This window comes from Passer domesticus, chromosome 3, assembly GCF_036417665.1.
Source record: "Passer domesticus isolate bPasDom1 chromosome 3, bPasDom1.hap1, whole genome shotgun sequence".
Lineage (NCBI taxonomy): Eukaryota > Metazoa > Chordata > Aves > Passeriformes > Passeridae > Passer > Passer domesticus.
Window position 1 is genome coordinate 48,879,015 of NC_087476.1, and position 22,705 is coordinate 48,901,719.

Sequence of the window (22,705 nt, forward strand, 5' to 3'; positions counted from 1 at the left end):
ATAGTTTAGCGTAAATAATTCTGCATTTGACTCCCTTTGAGGCAGTTTTTTTCTGTTTATATGGGTAAACTTTGTACTGATGTCTCTTAGCCCAGCAGGGATAGGGTGAGGTGCAACAGGGCTGCATTAGTAAACCCCCAAACCCTTGTGCACTGCACTTTGAGCAGATTCAGCTATGTGCTCAGGATGAGAACTGGGCATAAAAGCCTGCTAGGAAAAGGGAAATTTAGCAAATGCCACCGGAGATCTCTCTCATGAATGCTTTGTCAGTAAAAGTTTAGCAGAAGTGAAGTGTTGGTAACGGAGAGCTGACTGAAGGGGTCAGGTCATTTTGGGAATCACACAAAGGACAGAGCACTGGAAATGTTTTCTCACATCAGGTGCTGGTATGACACTTTCATTCATTCTTGGGACATGGTCAAGTATGGAAGCACGGGTACAATGTGACTATTATGTTCACAGTCTTGAAATTACCTTTGTTTGGTCTTTCTTTCTGTTTTTTCCCCTTGTTAAGACTCAGATTATACAGGAGGAATCAGCAGTACCATTGTTTAGAGTGGGCAAAGGATTGTAGGTGATTTGACTTTGGTAGGTGTTGTATCTCAGTACAGGAGAAATGTAATTTTAACATACAAGCTCTCTTACCATGGTTGTCCTGGTTTATGCTTTTATTTTGTGAAGTTTTTTATCAGAAATATTAAAAATGCTGAACATTTTATATAAACCTGCTATGCCTTCTAATCAAGTGGCTGATAGAGTTATTAAAGTATTTTGAAAAATTGTTCACAAGCATTTTTGTGGCTATTGTGTTCCTTTTAATCATATCCTTGCAATCATGGTTCATCACGTTTTTTACCAAAATTATCTGTCCAGTTTCAGTTCTGCTATGAGAGCCATGCCTGCACAACTTACAGTCAGAAATGAGATCATAAGATTCCAAATTTCAAAATTAACCCATAATTTAATAGTTGTGTTGACACCTGCTCACAGATTGCTCATGCACACTGTGAGTAGCTACATTTCCAAGGAATCATGTAGCTGTTTAACTCCATCTGCAGTTGAGACTTCAGTCCTTGAAAATGTAATGACCACGTTTTTCAAGGCTTTTGTTAAGGGTATTCTGGGGAACATGGGAGGACAATAGTAGCCCTGAAGGAACTACAGAGCAATACGTTTTATTGTCTATCCCAGTTTGTACCCTGAAAAAAGCCGTTGCATCTGGGTATGTGCGTATTACATCTAGAGAGAGAGAGAGAGGAGCTATATGCTCTGTCTCTCTGTGGAGAAACCCTAGATAATGAGATAACAGCAGAATTGTATCAATAATAATGAACACACTCATCTGTAGAGAGATGCAGCTGCCAGGTAGGGTGGTACAATTTAGGTTTAGGACCACAATAACATTTATAGTGTAACAAATGAACCAGTGTGAATACACATTTGAGGTCTGCATACTCACACACTAAGGTTATCTGTAGATAATATAAAAGCAAGTGTTGGTTTAAATTGCTTAGATTATAAACTCCTTAGGTTCAGAAACTGACTAGCATCAGCATCTTCGGACTTTGCTGGTGCTTCTCTATGCTGCCACAATAATTTAAGATATATGATTGCCATGGTTTTATCCCAGCTGGCAACTCAGCCCAACACAGCCACTTGTTCCCTCCCTTCCTGCCCAGTGGGATGAGGAAGATAATTGGAAGAATTAAAGTGAGAACACTCGTGGATTGAGATACAGTCTGTTAAATAGATAAAAGCCACACAAAACAGAGAATTCCATGGGTAGGCAGGTGTTCAGACATCCCCAGGAAAGCACATCCCCAGGCTCTGTCACAAGGAATGGTTGCTTGGAAAGACAAATGCCGCTACTGAATGCACCTCTCTTTCTTCTTTTTTGCCAGTATTGTATGCTAAACATGACATCATAAATTATGGAATATCCCTCTTGTCAGTTGGGATCAGCTGTCCTGACTGTCCCCTCCCAACTCCTTGTGCATGCTTAGCCCCCTTGCTGGTGGGGTGGGGGGAGAGGCAGAAAAGTTCTTGACTCTATAAATGTTGCTCAGCAGTAACTAAAACATCCCTAAATTATCAACACTGTTTCCAGCACAAATCCAAAACATAGTCCCATAGCAGCTACTATGAAGAAAATTAACTCTACCCTGGCCAAAACCATCACAAGGAAAATAATAATAAAATATTAATATAGTTTTGTGTGCAACACTGAGTCATAAACAGGATATGGAAGCGTAGTTAAAATGAGTTTTGATCCCATAGCAACTGAAGGATATGATGCATTTTAGAATTCCTGTCTATTAATATGAAGTTCTGTGGAAATGCTTTACAAAAAAAAAGATATTTAATATCTTCACCTACCCAAGTTTGTAGATATAGATACAGAGAATGAGAACTGTTTTTGTAACACTCCAGCAGAATCACATCATTTGTTTACAACATCTTGTAGACAATCAAATGAAGGATGATTAAAACAATAAGCAGGGAATATTAAAACTCTTAATTATACATGGTCAAGAACAACAAATAAGGGGACTTAAAACATTTACAAGTATTTGGAAGAGTAAAGGGCAAGGCCAGCAAATTGGAAAGAGGATAGAAGTTAAAGTCTGAAATTAAAACACTTGTTTTGGTATCAGAAGTTTCTGGTGTTGTAATCAGCTTCCTCAGAAGTGAGGGAAGATGGATGGCATGCAATTCCCTGGGGCGGGTTAGGCACCAGGAGGAATTCTGGCAGCAGTAAATTGCCTTTCCCCTTTTGCATGTAGGATTATTTTTTCCTGTCCTTTATTTGTGCCATGTGAAGTTTTTCCAATTCCTCCTGTGCTCCATGACTGTACCACTGGATCCACACAGAGCCTCCAGCCTGCCCCAGCCATTCTGTTCCCTTGCTCCCTTCTTGTGGTGGGTGGTTGTGCCTCAGGGCTGTGGGCTGCTCTCAGAGGAAACCCTAAACATCATTCCTGGTACCTGACCCCAAAGGGTTCACAGCCTCACTGACCCCGAGTGGGCCTCTTTGCAAGGGCCAGGAAGATGAGTTACTTCTCAGTTGTTGCCAAAGGAATATTGTTTCACCACCCAGTTTGTGCAGGAGCCTTTGTTCTGTGTTTCTGCAGTGCCTGTTACTGTCATAGTCCTAAACCCCAGAGGTGCCCTGCATGCTATAATAGTGTAACACGTGGATGAGTGGCTTGCTTGGCTTCTGGGACATTAACGGAGCAAAGGTAGGGAGCATATCCTCTAGGCCTAGATGAAAATTCTCAAACTGCCTTCCTATAGTGTTAACATCTGTGAAAACACTTCTAAAGTAAAAAACAAAACCTAATTTTAATTAATGGTCTTTTGAAATCATGTCAGCACAGGATACAGTGCTGGTGTTCTAGAAGGACTCTTTCTCTGGTAGCTTATTATAGTTTTAAACCTTCAGTGGTAAAAGTGATTGGGTTTTCATTCACTGAGTGTGGATGCCTTAACAGGCATGTCTGTACTGGTTGGGAATGATCATCTGCAGGATTCTAGATGTCAAAATTACTTCTTTACTCATTCTACAGAGTGAGATATGGAATAAAAAGGACTAGGAATAGACTACTATTATTTTTGGTTAGTGCAACCAAAAAATTACTGAGAAAGGATTTCTTACAGGAGGATAAATTGTAAAATAGAAGGAACTTCTAAATTCCCAGATTATGGTTTGGACATGCAGACTATTTAAATCATGTTTTCACTTGAGGAAGAGAGAAGGTTATGCATTCAGTGTGTGTGTGTGTGTGTGTGTGTGCCCTGTTAATTTATATATACAGTGATAAAATAGACAAATAAGCTTTTAACTGGAAGGAATTAACATATGAAACTTCCATCACAGATGTCTTGCAGATCCTACTGTGAACTTATAAAAATATTTTGCAGTTGCTGTCTTACCTGTAACCTGGTGGAGAATGAATGCAACCCTCCATTCTCCTGGAATTATGGTCTGACACAGCTGTGTACTGCTCTACACAGAGCCATTTAATTTTGTGTTAGATCAAAGGACAGACACAAGTTTAAATCTTGACTGCTGACAAGATGGCATATACTGATAATCCCTATAGGAACTGGCTGTTTCTGCTTGCCATTGGGATTTTCGTAGCACAGCTGTTAGTCAGACATAAAAGCTGATACAAACTTCTTTCAAGGTATTTCCAATCATTTCAGAACAAGTGCAATACTAACACCTGGGTACCTGAGCTGTACTTTATTTATGGCAGATGTAATTCTGAATTATGTTTGGGATTTCAGTATTTAAGTTATGAAATACCTTTGAAATTATATAATTGTAGCATGTTTTTCATAGTGAAAAAAACAGAGGAAGAAATGAAGTAATGTCCCCTGGTGGTTAAGGTTGTAATAGGTGTTTTTCAAGGTTTAAGCAGCGATTTTTACACCTTTCCAGTATTTTATTGGAGAGCCATATAGTCACTGGTTTTAGCTCACCAGTCAAAAGATGGGTGAAGGACTCCTGACTGCTCCTGTCTCTTGGGACGTGGGAGTTTCCCACCCTGGTGTCCTGCCCCATACCTTTGAAAGGGTCTTGAGAGTACTGCTTGTTGATGTAGAAGCTATCCAGCATGGAAATTCAGTCAATAAATTGATTGTGATTATTACAGCACAAAGATAAGTTTATAGTTTTATTGGTTCTGCCCCACCATGCCCCTAATTATGCTGTATTGGATATGGTTCTCTGGAACCAAATGCCAATATATATATGGGAATTAGTCTCCATTGACCCTTTCACCTCTCTGTTTTCATGGACTTAACCTGCATTTTTTGTACCAGAATGTCATTGGATTCAGTTAGAAGACTAAATTGCTCTCCCATTCTTAAATATGTTTGCAAAATATTTAGATTGGTGGTGAAACTGACTTTGTTGAACAAAGCAGCTCTTCAGTTGATGTAACTGGCATGGTTTTAGAATGCTACCAAAAATTCCAGCTGATGTATTCCATGTTACAGATTCTGCTCCTCTCATCAGCAACAAAGTTAATTGCAATGTGTGTTTAAAGATATTTCAGATATCTGGACAAAGTGCAAAAAAAAGATCCTACTGAAGTTTGCTTTTCTCTGCTGTGATCTCACCTACCGCTTCTCATGTTACATTCTGGCAATTGCCAGCATTGGGGCAAAGATTTGCACATGCTTCTCCATTTAATGGAACAACACATCTCATTCCAATGTTATCTATTCATTTCACAGTTTTGGTAGGACAGCATCTGTTTCTGGTGGTTGACCATTTCTTGTTGAAATACCTATGACTTTCTTACCTGTTTTAGCACTGGGTTCTAAAATTGCTTATTTTAGTTTTAATACCAGTTCTTGTGATGCAATTTGTGACAAAACTGTAGTGACACTGTTGTTCAAAATGAAACTACTTGTTATAATATTACAAGCATTGAAAAAAAATGAGTAAAAAAAGTTCATTTTCACTGTCAATAATTTATGAAGTGCAAAGATATTATGAAATTTAAGTCCATGCTGACTCAGAGGTCATTTTCTAATGTAAAAGTTTGCACACTGAACCTGAAGGTTTGATTTTCATCAGTATGGTGGAACAGATTTTCCTTTAAATATTTGAACATATTTCTTAGGCAAACATTTGTTTCTCAGGTATCTCAGGTAACGATAATGAGAACTGTAGCCTTTGTGGAAAATAGTAGCTTCCCAAAAGAAGACAAAGAGTCTGATGTGTTCATGTCCCAGTCCTGGCTCTGGGAAGATCTTTTATTCAGAAACCTGAATAATCTGTGGTGTTGTAATGCCTCCGTTTCATGGAAGTTTTAGTCACCTGAAATCCCACCTTTTTTGTTCCTGACTGTAAATGTTGACAAGGTGCCCATGTCAGAGATGGGTCATGGCTAGCATGGAAGATGCCAGCACAGACACCTGCAAATTCTGCTTTTTAAGAAGTCAGGGTGTCTCTTTAGAACTGATACTACAAAAAACCACCTGTTCTTTACCTGTTTTTAATTTTTAATCACCCACATGAAGGTCAGGTTTCTTCAAGGACAGCTGTGCAAGCCGGTGATCCTAACAGTGCCATCATTTCCTCTCCCTCCTCCTCTGCCCCTCTCGCACTTCTCTTCTCTCACTGATGAAGCAAAGTCTCTGTCTCTTTTCTTTTAAATTGTTTATTTGGTAAAGTCATCTGTATAAACTAATGTTTAGTTTAGTTAGTGGTTTCAGTTTCACAATGCCTTTTTTTTTACCCTGCAGCTCAACATCGACCAGTTGATGCAGATGGGGAGAACTAAAATTGTTAAGATTTAATCTGTGTTGGGTGGTTTTTTCTGGAATAATTGATTTTTTTTACTGTTTGTTTCTGCTGGCAGTGGAGTGGAAATCAAGCAAAATGCTCTTTCAATCTAGATCTAAATGACAACATTTTCAAAGCACACTGTATAATAGCATTTTCTTCCATGGGCAGGCATTCTTCATTCTCCTTTTAATTTTTAATACTTAATCAGATCATGGTTTCCTAACTGAATAAAACCCCCTCATTTTCAGAAAAGGTTGAGTTGCTTGGTAAAGTTTTTCTTGGAAGATGTGACTGGTAATGATGCAGTGTAATATGAGAGTAAGAAATTCCTTTAGCTTTAAAAAATGGTATTGTGAGTGCACATTAAATGATCAGAAGGCCCAGACTCCAATTCTTTCAAGCCCTGTATATCAGGCAAACTTGTAACAAGTTCACTCACAACTGGTAAACTGGAGCTTATGTGGACATTACCTGCACAGATCCAGCTTCACCTAAGCTATGCTGATAATCAAGGCTCAGAGGTTTGCATGGCAAGGAAGGTGCACTCCCTTCCAGCCGCCTCCTGCCATCCTTCAGTCACACCAGGCTGAGCCCTGCAAGGTCACAGGACAGGGCTCTCTGTCCTTAGTGAGTCGTGGCTGCTGAGAGTTATTGTCTTCATATCATAGTAAGGCTGCCAGTATAATTTAACCAAGAATAAATTATTTGGTACTCCTGCTTTTGCCACTACCTGTTGCCTTTCTTCCAGATCGTGACTCTGAATAAATATACATTAGGTTGGTTTTCCAGTTATTCTGTTGTTAGCCTGTACAATGTAGCACAATGGTTCCTCCTCATGTAAAGGTTAAAAAAAAGGGTTTGCTTTCTCAGTGAAATGTGCACATGAATAAAGGGTGAAAATGTGGGAGGTTATTGAATACTTAAGAGTACAGACTATGACTTTTTGGCAACACTGGATGTGTTTGATGATGGTGTAATGCTGGGAAATGTGTGTTCAGATTTGCTAAGGAGTTCTGGGAAACTTTACTGTATATTCCCTAATGGTTGGTCACAAATAACTTAATTTAGGGAACACTTAAAACCATCCTGAAATTTATATATGTTCTTAATTTTCACTAATGTGCAGGGCACTTACAGAAATCAAAGCAAAGGAAAGAATGCATGAAGTCCTTACTACTAGCTGGGATTTTTTTTCTGCTTGTGTGAATCAGGAAGTTTTTTTCAATAAATGCAGAAAAAGCTACTGGCATTTTTGGCTTTTTTTGAGATATTGTTTAGGTTCTTTCTTCTTCCCACAGTTCTAAAGGATCACAGAGGCTTTAAAAATAATTGTAGTGGGTTTTTTTTATTATTATGACAAAGCAGTTTTTTCATCAATTAAAAAAATTACATCATGTTTCAACCACAATATATTGCTTTGGCTGGTTTTTGCCTCCTTCCTCTCAAAATATACTATTGTATAGTTTCCTTCAGCATAGAGAAGAATGCAAATAGATTTTAATAGGTCTGGATAAACTGTGGTGCACGTGTCTTTTTGTATGTGTGTATGTGGTGAGAGACTATGTAGATATGGTAAAAGTGTTACGAAATAAACTAGTCTGTGATAATGTGTCCTGTAACAACTGGTTTACATCCAAAACAGGACAAAATGTACTTGCAAAATGCATTAAAATACTATGAAAATATCATCTTCCCTTACACTCTGTTTAAGCAATTATGCTGCTCACTGTAATAGATAAATTTAAGCAGTTACAGGGTACAATATTATTTGTAGGTACAAATTCACAAGAAATTTTGTATTTTCTTGGCCAAAGATATTTGCTCACAAATTAATTTCAGGATGTGAGCACAAAAATCTAGAGGGTCTGGGCACCCAGTAGTCATGAAGGGTCCTTGTCTGTCGAAGTTTTCTCATATTAAAGACTGTTGAAACAGAATATGGGTCTCTAAATAAGGTTTTAGCAGCCTCAGTTCCTATTAGAAAATTTTGGCTATGGAATAGGGACCTGTGGGGAGAAGTAAAAGGTTGCTTTGTACTTTAACTTCCTACAGGTTTTATGACTGAATCCTATGAAACTGGTTTTCCATGGGAGAAAAAAAAAAGTATCTGTTTTTAGGTTTTCTTTCCTTCTATTTCTCCTTTTAATAATTGAAAACTACTGTTCAATATTTACATAAAACTGTCTCACTTGAGCCTGCTTTCCATAACCTTTTCCCTCTTAAGAATTCTAGGAATTTGCTGGCTTTCCTCAGGGGGATCTTGGCCATGTTTTATCTGTGACTTTAGGCCAGATAGTTGGTAATTTCTACAAAGTAACTTACTATGTTTAAATTGCATTTGCCTCTGCATAGATTTCCCATTTAAGCACATTTCAAGAAGTAATGTATATAGAAGAATATGCATTTTAATACAATGTTCAGCCTTCTTGGTAACTAGCAGTAAATCTCCACATGTAAAATGGAAAGCCCCTTGGAAAAAAATACTAATAATGCAAACCCTTAAATGCCCGGAAGGCAAAGTAATTCAGCTGCTTTTCTAAGACTCTGCCACTTACTGTTTCCCTTTTTGACTCCTGACTTGCTCTTTTTTTCTTTTTTTAAAATGAGGACGTGTCAGAACCGGAGGCCTTGAGCCCTGTATAAAGTGACCCCGGCGCAAACCTCCAGCATTCCTCATCTTTCCCTCTCTCCAGCTGCTAACATCAGCCAAGGCAGCACGCAGGCTTGGCTGCCGCCAGCTTCCTGGCTCTCCCCCTTCCTTCTCTCTTCCCGCCCTCCTCCCCTTGCCAGTGCAGTCAGCGCTGCTTCGTATTAGGCACCGTTGCAATCATTTGAAATCTCGAATACAAGAGCTGTTGTTGTGTCCCTTCAGCTGGTATCAGCTACTAGCGGGCAAGGTGTGGGAAGGAAGGGGCTTTCTTCAAAGTGTACAGCTGTTTCTCATGAGTGAATTGCTCAGTAGATGTTTCGTCTGAAGTATTCAAATAGAAATTATTTGAAAGTCACCTGGAGAATACATGGGGTTCTTTAGATGGAATCATATTTCTCAGAGAGGCTCCTGAAGGATAGTGTCTCCCAGATTCATTTTCTAACTCATTCTTTCATGTCCATCTACCACAGGACATTTCAAAGATGGTTTGGCTGCCACTGAGACCTGGAGATCTGATGCCACAATGAGGACTCACACACGGGGAGCCCCAAGTGTGTTTTTCATACACGCGGTTTGCTTTGCCTTTGCCTGCGGCGCCAGGGAGGACCAAGACACGATGGTTCCTTTTGTCAATGCCAACTATGACAGCTACCCCATGCTCTACTTCTCCAAGGGGGATGTGGAGACTCTGCGGCTCCAGGCCAGCACCACGCACCAGCACATCGCGGCTCGTCTGATTGAAGCAGTGCAAACCATGCTGTCGAGTCCCCTGGAGTACCTTCCTCCCTGGGACCCAAAGGAGTTCAGCGCTCGCTGGAATGAAATTTATGGCAACAACCTCGGGGCCCTGGCAATGTTCTGTGTGCTCTTCCCTGAAAACATGGAGGCCATCAATATGGCCAAGGATTACATGGAGAGGATGGCAGCTCAGCCTAGTTGGTAGATTTTTGTCTTTTTTTTTTTAATTGTTCTTACTGTATAAACTCTTTACAGGTGGAGGAGTGAGTGGATAAGTGAATTGCTTAAATTATGTACTAATATTCATTTTAACAATAACTAACTTGCTGAATGCAATTACCCTCATCTGGACCAGCAGTGACACACAGCTTTTCACCTTCACTGGATTTACCTTCTTGAAAGTTGATGCTGAAAGGAGCATGATCCTTTGTGCACCACCCTGTTTGCTGTAGGAAAAAAAAAAGTAATCTAAATCAGAAGGAAGAGTTTCACATCTGTTTTGTGGCAAGAAATGCTAAAAGTGTTACTTTTTAATTTCCCCCAGATTAATGCTTATCTTTTGGGTAACTAATTCTTCCTTAGGAATAATTTAGGAAAGGGGGATCTATGAAAAAGGTATAATTAGATGTAGGTGAAAATGAGCTCCTGAGCTTCTGCAGTCTACTCTAACATCTATCTGAGCTTTAGCTCAGGCTGGCAGCTTCACTTGGCTGCATGGTTCTTGAGCCTCTCCTTAAGACATACTAGGACATGATAGTTGTCCATCTGATTGCTGGAACTGCCTGAGTAACTGGTATTTTGATGACCACCTCCTGGATTAACTTCTTCTGTATGTGAGTTGTCATCCCTAGAAGTTACTCTGTCTTCTCTGTGCCACACATTTTCTCTGGGAACAGAAGATAATGTTTTCACTTGTAGACATGATTCTAGAGACCCCAAGGTCTCCTCTTTTTCAAATCCACCTGCAATTTGTCTCCTCTTTTTGCTCAAGCAGATGCATCTCCCCTACCTCCCTGCAGCAGCTGCCACTTGGTGCACCTTGCAGACTGTGGTCCAGGATTGCTGTCATTGTGAATAGGTCAGAGGAAGGGAATATGGGCTTTGCCAGCACAGTGGCATCTGCCCGGGACAGCGAGATGAAGCTGGATGGGGCACTGCTCCCTTCTGTCATAGCTGCTCCTCTACAGCTCTGTGGTGACAGCAGCTCAGCAGAAGTGTGAGTCAAGATTGAAGTCAGCACAGGAAGAGAAGCATTAGCTGTTCAAGCTGTATTCATTGCTCAAACTACTATTCCTTACCTTATATTAACCAACTAGTAGTGTCCTATAAATGTTATTCTTCCATGGGCCATCACTGGAATTATTGTGGATTTGAGCTAGCATAATTTGGGGTCTGTATCCTCCTCATGGGCATGATTGAAAAGCCATGATAGTGTTCAGATTCCCCTGCACTAAGGATTAAAATGGTGAATGCCACAGAAATACGTGAGCTAAAGCAAAAGTGATGGGAGACAGAAGGGACACACTGACCATATATTGCCTGCATGTCACAGAAGACAGGACATGTGGGATTTAGGAAGGAAAATATTGTCTCAACAGTGATAGTAATTTCCGAAATCTTCCACTGAAGCATAGCAATACAAAGCTTCAGTCTTAGCTCTGGAGACGGTTTCTCTTGGCACACTGACAGAGGGATATAGCTTGCAGAGGTGAATCCAAGGATATATGACCATCTCCAATAAGAGACAGACTGCTCCAAAGTCAACACCTTCCTCCTTAGTTTCATTGTTCATACTCTTTCTTAACTTGTTTTGGGAAGGCTATAGTTACATGGCCATCTGTTTCAATGAAATAAGAAAGAGGGGGAAGCATTATTTTGAGTAGGAGGACTTGTTTGTGTCTGTTTTTCTCAGTTTCCTACATCTTAGTCTCTGTCTCAACCTTATTTAAGTTCCGTACGTCCTGTGATTCCTGCCCTGGATTAATTGTGGTTGTTCTGTCCCTTGTTATAATGCTCTCCTTTGTCCCAGCTGACCAGATACCAATCAGAACCAAGCAGATATCCCATTTCCACTTGGCTTTGATGTTATTTACTTGCCTCCAACTACTGTTTTTTCTCAAGCAAGTATCTTGGTGAAAGAGATACCACGCTTTTCCTGTCTTTCCATTCTGGTTTAGACATCCCATTCAGAAATCGATCAAGGTTTAGTCAGGGTTCTTTACTTGGCAACAAAAGTGGCTGCAATATGCTTAGTAGTTGTGGAAGTGCAGGAAGAAATTTTAAACATAGGCAAAGCTGCCCTTTGTACAACCTCCAGCTGGCCAGCTCCTCAAATGCTGTGGCAGGAGCATGGATCTGGTTTCCATTTTTGTTTCCCCCCTGAGAACTTGTGTCTGAATGCTGTCAGCATGGAGTTTATACTGTAGCCCCATCAGTAGTGGCAGTAATACAGATCTTTCTCTCTTGTCCAACAGTGGTTTTCAGAAAAGTAGGAATGTGACATCTCTGAGGCATGTACTGCACTGTCTGGCTTTGCTCAAATAGGCTGGACTCAGAGGCTGAAGAACTGGGCAGACAGATTATGTAAGTCTGTTTTTCCTAAGAAACTCAATTTAAAAGTACTAGAAAATGTACTGCACATACGTCTCCACTTAGGATAAGACTAGGAGAATAAACATGATAAATAGGAGTTATGGCTCTAATGAGTGTTGTGAGCTGTTCTGGCAGTGTCAGAGTAGTTGAATTTTTTGTCCAGTCTATCTAGGCATGTTTACTTTTCCTCAGACTTTGGGAAAATACCGTTCTGGATGATATATTATGATTATTGTCCTTATTAAATAATTTGAGGGCGTATGTCTTCTGATCAGGAGGGTAAAAAGAAGGAGGAGTCTTGATATTGCCTGACTTTGGAGCCTTGCATGTTAGGAGAGTCCTCTGCCATAATTTTTTATTTCATCAGGAAAGAGCGCTTTTCCAAAGAGGTATCTGTAAGGTGAGTAAAATGGGCCTCTCCTTAGACCTCGTCAGTAATGTAGGTGCCAAGACTGACATGTAAATTTTCTAGAAAAATATATTTTTTATCACTGACAGATTCATCACCATGTTGGAAAGTTAAATCTGGCATTTGCAGCTTAATTCTTTCAGCAGTATAATCTGGATTTCTTTTGACTTCTGCTGTCATGGCATTTAATTCTAAAATAGCTTTAGAATTAAAAAAAAAAAAATTCATCTTAATGAGTTTTCTCTAGTTTTTGTGGCAATGTTGAGTAAAATTTAAGCCTTACCAGAAAACAAAAGTGTATGTTTTTAGCATATGCAGTAGTTGAATAAAAGAAATATGATTTAAGATGTCACTGGTTATTTGTTTCAGAGCACTAGGAGATTAAGGAGACTGACATTTTAAATTTCTTCTTTACATTAGTGGAATCCTCAATAGTCCAAATATCCCAAGATACAATTATGAGAAAGTCTACTGGTAATTGATATATACATGGAAGGGGCATGTAATTAAGAACTCTGGTCCTTTCTCATCTATTAAAGTAGTCATTTTATGTCACATAATAAAGTACACCCATAACTGAGGTCCCATTTGTGTCAACTAACAGAGGCTGAGCCGTTTGTCATAACAACCCATGTGGATAGGCATGCTGCTCATTAGCAGAGCATCCCTAATGGCTACATCCTGGAGTAGGTTTACATTTTAAAATAAACAGAGGGGCACTGGGTAACAGCTAACTATAACAATCACCCAAAATAATCTGGGAACTACACTGTTGCGGAGACTAGCAACAGCAAACAAATGTGCATTAATATTTTAGTTGTAATAGATGAGCATTAATGGTTTTGCTTGTAAAAATTAAAAGCTGGTATTAAATAGACCCCTTTGGTTTTCCATGGATTGGATATCTAGATACTGTCTAAAATCTTATGGGAAGTTTGTCCTTGTATTTGAACCGTATTACCTTTTTTCAGAGGGAACTGAGGATATTGATGTGTTTTCTGGCATTTTATCTCTGACTGGCCCCTAGAGCACTCCCCACCAGAAGGGCGTTTTGGCCAAGGAGATCTGTGCTCGTGATTCTTTCCATATGCCGCTGGCTCGTCCCGTTCCCGTTCTGAGCGGAATGATGTAATCAGAGTCACACATTGTGCAGAAATAACAGTTCAGTCTGACTCTCTGGATTGGACAAAGCAGCGAAAAACTCTCTTCTTTCCTAAGTCCACCTTACAAACAAATGGCTTGGGAGTTCACAAATTCTGCATGCTTCTTGTAGCAAGAGAGATGTTCTGATTTGCAATGGCCAGAAAGAGATTTCTGTGGGTTTGTTTTTGGGGTTTTTTTGCAGATAGTTGATGCCCCATTTTAAAGACAAGTATGTTACCAATGTGCAGTAAGGTGTGGGATTTAACAACGGCTCTGTGGGTTTCACAGAGCAGATAATTACTGTCAAGCACATGCAGACATTCCAAGGAAGTAGCAGCAACTAAGGAGAAGCTAACAGAAGGCTTTGGAATAACAAGTCTGTGACCTTTCTACTACTTTCTTATGAACTAGCAATCATGTAGCCTTCTGTTAGTCACTGCTTATTAAAAAGTATTGGAGCATCCTATAGGACCCTTGCTGTTAATATCCAGATAGTGCTAGATGTTGAATAATGAAGATTACAAGGTAAAAATAGATATGTGTAAATAATTAAATCTGTGGATAATCATTTAACTAAAATAAATTCGTATATGCCAAGTTGAAATAAAACAAGTCTCTGTGCTGACACCAGAAATTTATAACATCTGTTAGACTCCTAAGAATCAACTAGCAATCACATTCAAAGAAAACTTAGGGGGCCTTTGTAAGACTGTGGAATAAAAGTTAGTATATAAGAAGTTTGGAAGATGCTGATATGCTGTCTCCTATGGAGAGGAAGAAAAAGAAGGGTGGGAGGATGGATTTGATATCTGGAATATATGTTATGTTAGTGAGTGAAATATCAAACCCTTATGCTGTTTTTATCTTCTACATATGTAGTGTTTAAAAATAGAAATTGTGCATGTCTATGAAACTAAATGGCTAGCTGGATTTTGGAGAGCTTCTTTAATATCTAAATTGATATAGAAGGTAAATTGGTGCTGACGTTCTGTGGTAGCTACTGGGAGCTCACTTTGTGGCATAACTGGTATAAAAAATTGCTAAAACAAGAGCTGGAGGTAATCTCCTAAAAATATAATTAAATTTCTGTGTCTGCTTAATATGACACTGAGAACAACTGAAACAGAGTCAGTTCTAGATTATTAATGTGTCAACAAAGAAGCATCATAAAAGCAAGCACTGTGTGAGAAGGACTCTCTTGTGATCAAAGCCAAAAATGAGAGAAGATATGAAAGAAGCTTTAGAAGCATCAGAATGATGATCACAGACCTATGAGGAAACACAGGGAAAGAGGTTTAAAAAGTCAATTAAGATTTTTAAGGAACTAAAGTTTACTTTCCTCCCCATAGCACCTAAGCAGTTCAACTCTATTTTAATAGTAAGCTCTTAAAATGTCTCTCTATATATTGCCCTTTTTTCCCATACTGACACGAATGTAGCCTTTTACATTTAACCACTCCTTTGCCTTTCTTCCTGTCAACTGAGCTGCAATGAACACAAGCATGTGAGATTGGCTGCTGCTGAAACATGACTGGTAAAGAGAGAGGGGCAAACCTGTTTTACCTTAGACACCAGAAACATAAATTGTCCGTTTTTCAAGTATGTTTTTTAACTTCTTTTTTTTTTTTTTTTTTTTGGTTGGGCAGATAATGGGGCTTTTGCTTTGGCAGGCAACCAGAAAAATGTGGGAAGAGTAAAAGCTGAGAAGTTGAGTTTTTTTCAAAGAGTCTTCTTTTTTTCCTCCCCAAAATGACAAATGTAGAGGATTGCTCCATTTATTAAGAAAATATTCCACTTGATCAAAAAAATACTTTGTTTTGGAGACTTTGTAAGAAAAATATTTAAGATTTGGTCTGGTTTATAAAATAAATGTTGGTGGTCTCACTCCCCTTGAAAGGTGTTCTCCCTCTTGACAGGTATGCTTTATCTTAGCATTCTTGCCTAGTGGGGGGATTAAAGCTGTATCTTCTTCCCTCAGAAGTGGGTCAGGACAAAAGCAAGAGTGCCAAGGCATTTCCCTTGGCATTGGGAAGACTGTACAACTGCACAAGCAGTCAAGAGGTCACTTGGCCCCATTGTGTGCCTCGTTTGCATCCACACTTGACATTTTGTGTGCATTAAACTTAACCGTGCTCACAGCTGGCTACCATATCTGAGGCAGATGGCATCAAAATGCACTACAGCACTGTCTTAGAACTAATTTTCACCTCTAAGCTATTAGAAGAGAGTCCATGCACCTAGTGAGACTGAGAATTTCAGTACTGAAGAGTGAGTACTGGCATCCTTCCTTCAATCTCCTCCTCCAGAAGTTATTCTGCAATGGTTTGTCATGGGAAAGTTTTGAGCATTAAAAATCAGGATGTGGATTACTTGTGTAATGTATGTGCCAGGATGTGCTTAATTCTTCATTTTGCATGCACTCATACCATGTTAGTGGTTGACCTAGAGGCCAAAAATCAGATCTCACACTGCTTGGAAGGGTATTCTATATCTCAGATTAAAGAGGGTTATTTTCCTATTTATTTCAATTTATTTTTAAGAACTGAATACACAATGAAGGAAAGATGAGTCTAAACATCCCACAGGTCATGATCAAGGAACTCAAGCAGCAGAGTTTGATTTAAATCCTGCCTTGAACTGGCCAGATAGTGTTTTTTCCTTCTTGGCTTGTATTTCTGAGAGAAAAGCTAATAGAATCGTAGAAACAGAATTGTTTGTGTTGGAAGGGACATTAGAGATCCTCCAGTTCCAAAACCTCTGCTCTGGGCAGGGACAACTTGGACAAGACAAGGTTGCTGAAAGCCTCATCCAGCCGAGCCTTGAACACTTCCAGGTCTGAGGTATCCACAACTTCTCTGGGCAACCCGTGCCAGTGCCTCACCACCCTCACAGTCAAGAGCTCCTTCACAACTCTTAATCTCCTTTTTTAGTTTAAAACCTTTTCCCCATGTCTTATCATTATCTGCCCATGCAAAAACTCTCTTTTTCATATGTCCCCCTTTTGGTACTAGAAGGTTACTGTAATGTCTCCCTGGAGATTTCCAGGCTGAACAACTCAATCTCTCTCAGCCTGTCTGCACAGGAGAGGTGCTCCAGCCATATGGCATCATTCTGGCTTCCTCTACACTCACTGCAGCAGGTCCATGTCCTTCTTTTGTTGAGGAGGCCAGAGCAGTTTGCAGCACTCCAGGTCTCCAGGTGGGGTCTCACCAGGGCAGAGTGGAGAAGCAGAATCCCCTCCCTCGCCCTGCTGGCCACGCTGCTTTTGATGAGCCCAGAACAATTGGCTTCCTGGGCTGCAGGTGCTCATCACTGGGTCATGTCCAGCTTTTCATCCCCCTGAACCCCAAAATCCACCTCTGTAGGGATGTTCTCAGGGAATTCTTCCCCCAGTCTGTACTCATGTCTTGGACTGCTCCAACCCAGGAGACGCTGCTTTCAGTAAGGAAGTAGTTATTTGGTAGTGAATAGTGAGAAATTAAAGAAACACATTTCTACACATCTCTAGAGAGGAGGCAGTAGTAGCATCAGGAATGTTGTCAAGAAATTGAGAGGTTGTAGTGATCTTAGCTTTGTTGGTAGTACTTTCCATCCAAAATTTTATGCAAATGGTATACTTATTTAGGGCTTGGAATTACATTGAATGAAGGTGCTGCGTATACATAGAACAAGTGCAGTGCATGCATGATGGTTCTTGGTGGCATCAATTGATCAGTGGAAAACAGGGTCTTAATCCCCTTCTTCATATTCATTGTTCATTGTAGAAGGTGGCAAATCTAAAACAGATAAACCACATTGCACCATGCTAAAATTCTCAACACATGTGAGAAAACCATACTACTTATCCGTAATTCCAGCCTTATCCATGATCTCTTTATTTCTCCAGTTTCTTCATGAAGGATTTATATCAAACTCTAAATGTAACAAAAATATTTTATAGGATACAGATGAACACAAATTTAAAGAACACCCCAGGCATGTATTTATCCTGTGCCATTCACAGGATTTGTCCAGACAGCAGATTTTTGTGCAGAACAATGCGTATGGCTTTGGATGTTTATGGCCTTTGATCATGAGGTAGCAAACCTGTTCAGCACTTTTTCCTCTTTCATAATCTTACCTACAGATACAGGTATATAAGTGCAAAAAAGTACTTGTAGGGGTGCCTTTATCTTTTAGAATTTAAAATATATTTTAGAATTTTTAAACAGTTTCTTTTACTGAAAGTGCATGTGTCTGCAATTAAGTAGTTTTTCCATATAAAAGAACCCATTATTTTTTTATTTACTTTGGATTTGTTGTTTGTTTTTGTAACATCTGATGCCTTTAAAGTCTGACAAGGCTAATGCAGCCCTGAGGTAGAGGTTACTTGCTGTCGTTAATTGTGAAGCTGAAGTTCATACTATCTGGTGTTCAGTTTTAGCCTTGAGTGGCTTAGAAAATAGGTTATTGTACAGGGCAAAGTGTGGGCTTGTTTTTACCTATCTTTGTATAAATAAATACCACTTTTCTTAGTAGTTAATAGTTAGCCCTGAAACACTTTTTTCACTTATGTTCAGTGAACACCTGTGGCTCTGTGCTTTCCCCCAGTTTATCAGCCAGGCTGTTTACCATGTCTGACACTGGGAGATGCATTTGAAAAATGTGAACATCATTTAAATACAAAACCATGTAATGCTTGCTACTTGATCATTCTTCTTGTGAATCATATTCCATGTTTGATGTACATTACTGGGTTCCCTTGAAACTAAGTTAAGGGGGTAGCACTGATTTATAGCAACTAAATAGTTGTTTCTTTAGAAGAGCTTCACCTTAAGAACAGAAGTTAACTGTGGGTTTGTGTGTTCAGAAGTTAGGATCTTTAAATCATGATCTTTAATTTTCTCTAGTGCTTGCATGAATCATCTCTGTGAAATTCTATACAAGACTTAACTGTACAGAAGTGTAATTTGAGGGAAGTTATGACAAAATTGCTTGTCTAACCCAAGCTGGGTAACTGTGTCACTATGATAAGGGTGTCTAACATAAGGGGTTTTACACAAAAAGGCTGTGAGGTTTGTTTTGATTTTGGGGTTTGTTTGGGTTTTTTTTCTCTCCTGAAGAGATCAGGAGCCTAAATGCAATTATAACTTCTCCATTTATCACCTCCCATGTAGAAGACTGCTTTCTATTTTGTCAGAAGCAGTGTCACAGAGACTATTCTGTGCTTTTACACTGTAGAATTTGATGTGGTATTCTATTAGAAACTAAACATAAAGTTAACATACACCTTAACAGTGAAAGTTACAATAAATCAGTTCCACTGGCAAATCCCATTTTAAATTTAGTCAGGTAAAGATCAGATTTAAGCAGAATATGTTTAAAGAGAATCTAATTAGGAGCTTGTGTGTTGTTAAAAGGATACTGGACTTTGAATTAAATATTTTAAATTAGCTCAAATTCTTTCATTGTACTTTTTTTCCACCCTAATGTATAATTTAGCCTCAAACTCTTTGTAATTGTTCCAAGCAGATGCCTTTAAAGTGAAATTTCCTGTACCTATTTGAACTCTGATTTCTGAATATGCAAGGGTTTAATGAAACTAAAAATACTTTGGAAATTAGAATTCGTGATATAGCTGATCAAAGGAATTTTTCTGTATCAAAGGATTCCTGAAGGAATCATGGTGCCAGAGTGTTTCATATAATTAGCATAGAATGTAACTTTAGTTTTATGTGTAGGATCCACAACATTTTAATAGCTTTTCAATTATAAGGAAAGATGAAGAAGCAGAAATAGATAATTAATTGAGTTTGACAAATAACCAGATAACTCTGATGTATTTAATTTAAATCTGTGAGGCAAATATTTCATTTTTAAAAAGGAAAAAAAGTGTTTAACTTCACTGCAAGCAGAATACAAAATCAAAGCTGAGAGAAGGTGAACAGTTAAAACTATTGGAAATTCATCTGATCAAAAAGCATACAGATAGTTTCCTTACATGGCAGTGTGAATGTGCCAAACTTGAGTTCTTCCAATGATTTAAATATGCTGAAATAAAAATTAAAGGTTTTGGTTTTTTTTAACATGCACATGATATCTTTTACCACCATTGCAGTGCCTGAGGCTGATGCTCGTAATTTCTACATGTTTTATTAATGCATTTGGAATGCCAATAAATGCTTCTGTAGCAGAATTTTTTTGGTTTTATCTTACTCTTCAGGGATTATTTTTCTCATCTGTTCACACTGCTGCTTACACAAATGATGAAATCATATTTGTAGAGTCATAAAGTAGTTGAAACTGGAATGTGTGTGCTTTCAGGAGCACAGCACCATTTCTGCTGATTGCAGTAGGACACTCATCTCAACAATTTTAATTCAGTTCTTTAATAAAAAATAGATTGCAAAAAAAGTGAAAGAGGAGAACAAGTATGAAAGCAACTGATGATTCTTCAGTTTATAAAAGTTTACTTTCACTATGCATTCCTTCACATTTTATTTTCTGTAGAACCATGGCCTGGAAGTACTATAAGTACTGCAAAGCTGAAATCATTGATACACAATGTATGCTTGATTTAAGAGGAATATTTGCTCCATCCCACCTATATTATGAATTTTCTTAGTTAAAATGTACCATTTTGCTAAGTTCAATGTAATCATTAGACACAACCCAGCAGTTCCTATAAAATAATTTTTGAGTAATGACAGCATTTTACTTCTTTTCTCTCTTATCATAAAAACACCCAGTGTTTATTAAGAATGTTAATTCAAGCTGTAGTAAAACTAAGTTTTCTCTTCTCTACTTCTGTTCTTGAATGCATTTAGGACATGAAAAAACAGTGAGTTGTTTTATTATACTTGCTGTAAAGACAGCTTTAGTCTCATAGGCACCATTTATCATCCACTAAATCCTTTGGAAAAGAAAAAAAATTTTACAGGAGGTTGGAGGAGTATAAACCATGGCATATTACTTTATCACAAAAATTATATGAATCTTACTTCAGATTAATACATTCTTTTTCCTGTACAATAAGTATTCTGCCTATTTTTTTCCTAGCAAAACCCAGAATATTTCAAACATGTTTCTAATAGTTAGCAACTTAATCTTTCTAATAAAGTTTTTGGGCTTTGAAGATTAATGTTGTCCATACTTAGGATGGGAAAATATTAGAGACTTGATAAGTAGCTTGCTACTGTGTTAAAATTCAACACGAATCATCTAAATTTGGAGACTTTAAGTCATATACATATCACAGTACAGCAATGGGGAAAACTAGCTAGGTGAAACTCAATTAATTGCTGTCTTTGTTTATTGACAGGCTGGTAAAGGATGCCCCCTGGGATGAAGTCCCTCTTGCTCACTCCTTGGTTGGTTTTGCCACTGCTTATGACTTCTTGTACAGCTACCTTAGCAAGATTCAACAGGAGAGATTTCTTGAAGTAATTGCCAATGCCTCGGGATACATGTACGAAACATCATACAGACGTGGATGGGGCTTCCAGTACCTTCACAACCACCAGCCTACCAACTGTGTGGCCCTGCTGGCTGGAAGCCTGGTTCTGATGAATCAAGGTATGCGCTAAGCCATGGGAATGTTTTTTCTAAAGTGTATCAATTCAAATCAGCCACTTATGCAGGAAAGTTCAGGATTTGATAAAAATGCTTCTTAGTGTACAGCAGTACTGGGTTTGCTCTTTTGCTGCTTAGTAAAATTTAATTTACTGAATAGAACAAAAGTCTGTGGGCAGATGTACAAGTCATGATGTGTGAGTGTAGAAGTTCAGTTTTCTAAGTGATTCTGAAATTCTTACCTCACAGTTTAAAAGAGTTGAAAATCCCCTTGTGTACAGTTTGTCCAGTCCTGATTCATGGACAGTGTCTTTCAGAGTAGATCATCAATGTAGAATGATGCCTGGTCTCCTTACACAAAGCACTGTGAAAGTCAGGAGTCAGAAACACCCAGTGCTCTGACCTGGGAGCCAGACAACAGGATAACCTGGAATTTCATCCAAGACTTCTGTCCTGTCACCTGGAAGATCTGCAAAAGTGTAACTTTATCCACCCAAGTGCCACAGCTTAGGACCTTTCTTCCCAAAAGCCTTTTCTATGGAGATACCCAAGGCTGTACGTGTTTCCTCTGAACTCTACTATTGGGCCTCACAACCAACATTTGTGCCTGGTTTCCTCCTCTTCTTTGCTTCGGGGACACAAAACCATCCTTCCCATTTCCAAGGTGAATACCCTGGCCAGTAGCTTTTGCTTGAGGGGCTATCCCTGTCCTGCTGGAGAACGCTAGTCACAGAGTGAGAGACAGAAAGCAGGTGAGCAATCCTGACTTTAAACCCCAGAGGTACTTCAGCTGAGAGATGGAAGTCATGGAGTTAGCTCCTGATTTTATAAGAATGAATCCATATTTCATCAGGTGATTATTTTATAAGTGCTGGAAGTATTTTGAAAACATGATTCCAAATGGAATTACTTATGCACTACAAGTCAAGAAAAATCTAGTTTCTGGATGCTTATGATGTTGCCAAGCTACTCAGCCCTGCCAAACAGAGGCATATCTGCACATCACTGGAGCTTTCAAGTGCCCAAAGAAATGTGACAAAAAACTGTGGCACCTACTGTGTTTGGAGGGTCATTTTTTACTAAGTGCCTGTCAAAACAAACACTCTGACTGAAGCGTAAATGTTGAAAAGCATCAAGAGCATGTGTGGAAGTTATTCCCTGTCCTCCCGTCTTGCCTTCCACAAATTGAAGACTCAAGCCATGTTTATTCAGTGGGTTTGCTAAATTTCATATAATTCCATCCTTTCCTAAGCCTTTCTTGGTGCAGAAAGCTGGCAGTTTGCAAGATTCTGCTTTTCATTGAGATATAGACCATAAC

The 22,705-nt window shown here is 38.9% G+C and overlaps 1 protein-coding gene across 6 annotated transcripts in view; it reads left to right on the plus strand.

Moving 5' to 3' along the window:
* The window catches only part of DSE (dermatan sulfate epimerase), a 34,255-nt gene that overhangs the window by 3,063 nt on the left and 8,487 nt on the right, over positions 1–22,705 (plus strand). For 4 of the 6 annotated variants that reach the window (XM_064412983.1, XM_064412986.1, XM_064412985.1 and 1 more), the window contains 2 exons: positions 9,425–9,893; positions 21,137–21,390. In XM_064412983.1, coding sequence (XP_064269053.1) covers positions 9,478–9,893; positions 21,137–21,390 — 670 coding nt within the window. In that variant the 5' untranslated portion in view covers positions 9,425–9,477. The other 2 variants (XM_064412988.1, XM_064412987.1) reach the window with 2 other exon arrangements.